We start from the raw sequence: 5764 nt of genomic DNA on the forward strand, positions 1-5764 counted from the left end.
ATATAACATTATTCAAGATATGCGTTATTCCTTTCAAACGACCGACTCTACACTCGTTATTCTATGCGTAAGAAGTGCATACGCTATGGTGACAATGTTTGTTGTATAAAATCACGACGTTGCGGGCTGTTTATAAGGAAAATTTATCATACATACACATAGGAATGACAAAAAACAAAAACAGGATTAATGTATCAGTCAATCCGTGCATCGGGACTATTGCTACTATAGATTAGTCATTAAAGTGGCAATTGGACATTTCTGTATGACCAACGCATGGTTTATCATAGAAAAGGAAAAAATATGGACGCCAATAAACGACGATCACGATTAGTACTAGATACAAAAAATTTCGAACCAGAATTATACATATTTTTTCTTTACATTTATCATTGATTGTATCTTTCTTACTTCTTTTTTTATATTGTCGTATTTAATTTTTCAAAATCTTTCTCTAAAGTAAGCTTCAACTTGCCGACATAAAACATTACGAGACGCGGTCGATCTTTCCTATCTTATATTAGAATCGTCGTCGGAGGACTTTCGAGAATCAGCCAGACCAAGACAAGCAAGTGACTATAAATTTTTTCCAACCATCCACCATGTCTCGCACTGCTTACATATCGGCGAAACTGAAGCCGGTGACTCCCTCGTTTAATCATCGTTCGTAATAACTTTCACCGCGAAAAGGACTCCTGGCCGATTGCATCGAGTGGCGGGTCCTCTCCCTATGCGGAACAGGACAGTCCGTGTTGCTGGCTCGCCGTTGACCCGAAGTGTACGGAGCCAGCATTTCATCGGCGGTCAAATTGTTCTCGGGGTAGTCGTTGTACGCCGATGGTCGATGAGTTTGGGAGCGATGAGGTCTGCTCGTGTAAGATGGTGGTGAAGCCTCGTGAGTAGCCGGTTCGCATCCTGTCCGAAAATCGTCCAGCAAATTGTACCTCCTTGCACAATGAGGACACACTATCTGCTCTTCGGCCTCGCCGTCCTCACCTGCAGGTCAATAGGATTACCCAGATGATGAGAATGTCCGGGAGTCCACTCGTCAACAGAAGTAACTGAAGTGGGATTGAAAAGTGCAGCCTTACCTCGTGGTCCTTTAACGGTGAACGCTCTGTACTCTTGAAGTCTGCAGTGTCCTTTCGTGGACGAACCGACTTTAGCGGTAATGGGAGCCGTCGATCCTCTACAAATGAAGCATTTTCTCGTCGTGGGATTTGACGGCTGCGCTGGCATCATCAGAGACTCAATTTCCGGCTTAGCTATTCTGTGTCTTCGGATCTGCTGATGTTGCTGGTGCTGACGATGCTGATGCTGCGCTGGAACCAGAGGTGCGGCTACTCGGTCACGATTTCGTTCCTGGGATTTTCTCGCCGAAATCCATGGCGGGATGCCGTGATGAGTCTCCGACGTCCTTCGCGACGAAGATCTCCTCGTAGGCGTCAATGGCGGCGTACGATCTTCGTCGGTTATTGTGTCCGCAGCATCGCCGTACGACGTGTCGTTAGGAATAATCGGCGGTTGCGGTTCCAAGCCACGAGAGTAAAACCTGGAACAATTTCAGTCTCGTGAAATTAAACGATTCAGGCACGATTCCGAGGACTGGTTTGTGAACATCTCACCTCGACTGTTTTTGATCGGGGTACATTTTTTGAACCGGACTTTGCTGATGCTGAGTTTTCCGAAAATCGCGCTGATGCTCCGTGTGACGTTGATGCTGCGTCCTGTGAGTCGGCGTTTTCTGCACAACTTTCTGTTGCACGCGATGTAATTGGGCCTGAAACGCGTCCGATTCATCGTCAACCTCGTCGTCAGCTTCCTGCTCTTCGTAGTCCTTTTCGTTGAACTCAAAGGCCTCTTCCTGATCCTCGTCGACTAAAAAAAATGTATATTGTGTACGAAATCAAATCTTTCCAGGACATCAGGAATCGTTTGTGAAAGCATCCAACGGAGTTGGTGCGCATATACAATGTAGAAATGACAAATCGTGATTACCTTCGTCGGCACCATCTTCGTCGGCATTCTCCTCGGCATAATTTAGGCCTGTTTCGCCGTACTTCGTCTCCTCGTACTCCTCGGGTTCATCCTTGTAGCACGGTTTTCGGACCACGGCAACGTTGTTCGTGGTCAACAATTTGTTCCGGGCTGTTCGCGAGCTGTGCTGAGACACCCTGTAAGTTTGATCCGAAGTGGCGACGTGCGGTAGCTTCGACGGTACGGGGGTTTGAGTTCGATGTCTCGGTCTATAGGTGTTCGAAGCCGAGTAGCAGCCCGTCACAGGTTCCGTAGCCCCGTAGTCTTGCCTCCTGGAAGAATGACCCGTGAAAATGAAAATCCAAAAACCATCTCTACCTCGACGCACCTCTGCTCGTGACCATGCGGAACGGTATGCGTTGGTCGAGGATTGGCCTTCCAGTAGGAGTCACTGGCACCGGTTCCGTCGGCTGGTACTCTTGAGGCCCAGGGTGGCCAGTACGAAGCCGCGTGTTTTCCTCTGCGCAATTTATGCGTCGGAGAGTGTGCCTCAAGGTCAACTTGGTCCATGGTCGTTGATGGCACCGGTGACGGTTCCGTGTGCTCACTGATCGTGTCCAGGATTTTGAAAGGGTTGGATACGACGGTTTTCAATCTTCTGCTCGCTATCTTGAACGAATTTAGATACGCGAAGGTATCGATTAAATGCCTGTCACCCTTCCGATTGGGAGCTTAATTGGGTTCTGAAAAGATACGAGGAATCGTACTTCTTAGTACTCTTCTCCTGTCTCCTGTACCTTATTAGATTTTTTCAACCCTCAGGACAATGGGATTTTCATCCACTGTAGGGTGTGAACATATTTAATATGCTCGTATGAATTTGAAATTTGATATCTCTGTTTCTTCTAATACTTTATGGTGGATTTGTCAAGTGAAGATACGTCACGAATTGTGCCAGACGTCTTCACTGTACGAACCGATGTTCGTCCGTTTGTACGTGGGCTTTTTTACGAATTTGGGTTTAAACTGTATTTACAAATTTACCGCGAAATATCCGCTGGGCAGTTTAAGTCCGCACACTAATAATTGGCAAAAACTTTAGTCTCCTACTTTGTACACACACAATTTCCTTAGGTACAAGCGAATCACTTGCAATTTTCCGGTCACTACAATATGTGAAATCCTAGTCACACTTTCCTTTTACAAAATATTCTCTAAGCGTCCGCCAACTTGGATCTCGTGCTTTTGCTGATTCGTTATTAAACCGAGTTCGTGAAATTTATATATTCTACGTATTCGATGCACGATTATTTTCAACCTCTCCCAGAAAATTCTGCCCGAATAATCGTCTTGGACAATCTGGCTTGAAAGCGTCTTGGCAGTCGGTATTTTCGTTGCTATCCTCGACTTCCTGTTCTGGCGAGAAGTGTGAATGAAGCTCGTGAAGGCGTTGACTTTGTTGCTCGTGGTGCAGTTTCCTCCACTTTATACGTCGGTTCTGAAACCAAACCTTCACTTGCGCTTCTGTCAATTTTAACGCGTGTGCAAGGTAAAGCCGCTCGGGTCCAACCATGTACTGTTGTCTAGCAAATTCGCCCTCCAGACGCTCCAGCTGCTCGGCCGTGAAGATGGTTCGCACCCTTTTCAGCTTCCCACTGTTGACCGAGCTAGACCCCGAAGATCCGTTTTTCGCGGAGGTTTCCTGCCCTGGAACGTCGGAAAATATTGGAAATGAGCTTTGACAGAAACGTAATCGCGTGTCCTGAGAATGCACTTTTCGTTTGGGGATGGAAAAAAGTAAAATTGTATGACCATTTCATTCGTTAGCGTAACCACGAGTGAATTGTATCGCCCAACGTTTCAAAAACACTCGGTTATAGTACGCTGAGCTTTTTAGAAATCAGGGGTAAGAGAGCGGAATTGAATTATTATTCGACCTGTACATCCGTGGCTCCGTGCTTGTGTAGATAAACTTTACAGCTTTTAACATTTTCGTATTAATGCTGAGGTAAACTAAAATTTGTCTGATATTTTAATTTTATACAACGATGAATATACAGGCTAGTTAAACAGCGGAATGACGATAGCTCAATTAGCATTTGTTTCCGAAAAGTTTGAAAGGAGAATTTCACACCGCCGACATTGACTTTGCAAGTAACGTTCCAAACAATAACTTGTACTATTTTGAAAATGAAAACTTCCAAATATTTCTCTTCTCGTAGTCACTTAGCACTCGCTGAGTCTGCAGTGATAATAAATCGGGCACCACTCACCGATTGTGCACGTGTCAAGTGAGCTAGTGAAGCTAGTAAACCATGCGCACCATGCACCTCAGTCAAGTGCACTTTCCACGTAACGTGTACAAATAGAGACTGTGAATGATTGGACGACCAACGTACCTTGATGCCTTCTGTAGGGATGTTGCTGGCTTCGCTGCGGTTTCTCACGCTGGTTATTCCGAAGACCAAGAATGGAGTCGATCGTGAATGACTTTCCCTGTAGCTGTTGCTGCTGCTGCGAATGCTGCATCTCGGTAATCGAGTGCTGATGAGGGAGAAGAGCCGGTAAATTTCGAGGGGTGATATCCGAGGTGAGGATATGGGAGCGACGCATTCTTTCGATCGCCATCGCCTCGAGTTCGTCCCTGGGCTGAATTTGCGAACTTCTATAGTCGGCGGGGTCGAGGAAAGAACCACCGCGAAGCCGTTCGAGAGCGAGTCCGCCGACGTGGGTGTCTCGCATTCGGTCTAGGGCGAAGTTGAAGTCCTTGATTCGATCGGGGGGGTTGCTGTACGCCTTTTGAAAGTTCATGTCTTTGCTTCTTTCCAGGGGAAAGTGGATATTCTTCGTTCTGCTGTCTCTGCTCTCCCTCGGGAAGTGGATATCCTTTATCCCGTCGAAACTGTAGATGACGTCCTTGCATTCCTTCGGTCTACTCAAGTTCTGCGTGTACTCCTTCGTCGTGTCCAGCGATGCGTCCGTGTCCTCGGACCTGTCCAACGAGTAGCTAGACAGTTCCTTGATCTTCTCAGGCTGGAAGTCAAAATCTTTCGGCTTATCCAGAGCCACGGACAGGTCCTTCGTCAGTCTCTCAGCCGCCAAACTCCCGAAGGATATTCCGTGCCGTCGACCTCCTTCCAAGGTAAAACTAAATTCCTTTGATTTATTTGGCTGTGCTGATTCTTTCGCCTTGTTCAGTGACAGGTTTAGCTCCTTGATTTTTCCGTATTCCTGAAACGCGTGAAGTTGACTCTCCGAATTACTGCTGTTACTCCTGTCCGAAAGATCTTCGGCTGCCGAGTGCGCCGTCGGCTCAATCGCGCTCATTCTAACGTTTGGTTTCGCTTTTTTCACTGTACTTTAACTGCAAATTTATCACACTTGAATAATCTTTGTAAAATTTCAATGTTCTCGCACCTATGCAACTGTTCTTTCACCTAAGATCACCGCGGAACTGAACGTTTTGGAAAATCTGGCTGCAGATATCCTTGCTTAAAAGATTGGCACACATTTTCAATCTGTAGATTTTTTAACTCACGTACAGAAAACCCTCGATCTTAGTCACATATTTCAACCCGCTATTATTCGTCAATCGAATTCCTCCTCTAAACCTCATGAAAAAACTTGAAAAACTATAAGTATAAATTGTTCAAGAAATATTTATCGCGGATAAAACTTCGCTAAAACGCTAAACCAAAGTCACAGTAGCTTGCGAAATCACTTGTAGAACTCAATGTGTGGTTTTTTTCTCTCGAATATCGCGAATAATGACGCTTGCACGGAGATC

General features: G+C 45.9%; 2 protein-coding genes across 2 annotated transcripts; both read right to left on the reverse strand.

The window, feature by feature from the left end:
* Window positions 1-586: 586 nt before the first annotated feature.
* On the reverse strand, window positions 587-2727 carry LOC124413134 (THO complex subunit 2-like). Its single transcript, XM_046893510.1, has 5 exons — window positions 2366-2727; window positions 1999-2309; window positions 1626-1878; window positions 1092-1552; window positions 587-996 (listed from the first exon to the last, which is right to left on the reverse strand). Exons 1-5 carry the CDS (start codon window positions 2545-2547, stop codon window positions 659-661), a joined length of 1545 nt encoding a protein of 514 aa, XP_046749466.1. The 5' UTR covers window positions 2548-2727; the 3' UTR covers window positions 587-658.
* Window positions 2728-3160: 433 nt separating this feature from the next.
* LOC124413650 lies at window positions 3161-5304 on the reverse strand. The gene is made up of 3 exons (XM_046894370.1): window positions 4377-5304; window positions 3283-3684; window positions 3161-3225 (listed from the first exon to the last, which is right to left on the reverse strand). The coding sequence occupies exons 1-3, from the start codon at window positions 5302-5304 to the stop codon at window positions 3161-3163; spliced, it is 1395 nt and encodes a 464-aa protein (XP_046750326.1).
* Window positions 5305-5764: the final 460 nt, after the last annotated feature.

Source organism: Diprion similis, chromosome 12, assembly GCF_021155765.1.
Source record: "Diprion similis isolate iyDipSimi1 chromosome 12, iyDipSimi1.1, whole genome shotgun sequence".
In the NCBI taxonomy this organism is placed as follows: domain Eukaryota; kingdom Metazoa; phylum Arthropoda; class Insecta; order Hymenoptera; family Diprionidae; genus Diprion; species Diprion similis.

Bases quoted from the DNA above. Each gene is read 5' to 3' on its own strand.
- LOC124413134 (XM_046893510.1), bottom strand. From the start codon at position 2,547: ATGGACCAAGTTGACCTTGAGGCACACTCTCCGACGCATAAATTGCGC. The intron at 1,553-1,625 runs GTGAGATGTTCA...AAATTGTTCCAG, and splicing joins CCCGATCAAAAACAGTCGAG to GTTTTACTCTCGTGGCTTGG. The intron at 997-1,091 runs GTAAGGCTGCAC...ATTGACCTGCAG, and splicing joins CACCGTTAAAGGACCACGAG to GTGAGGACGGCGAGGCCGAA.
- LOC124413650 (XM_046894370.1), bottom strand. From the start codon at position 5,304: ATGAGCGCGATTGAGCCGACGGCGCACTCGGCAGCCGAAGATCTTTCG. The intron at 3,685-4,376 runs GTACGTTGGTCG...CCGACGTTCCAG, and splicing joins TCCCTACAGAAGGCATCAAG to GGCAGGAAACCTCCGCGAAA. The intron at 3,226-3,282 runs GTGCATCGAATA...ATAACGAATCAG, and splicing joins GGGAGAGGTTGAAAATAATC to CAAAAGCACGAGATCCAAGT.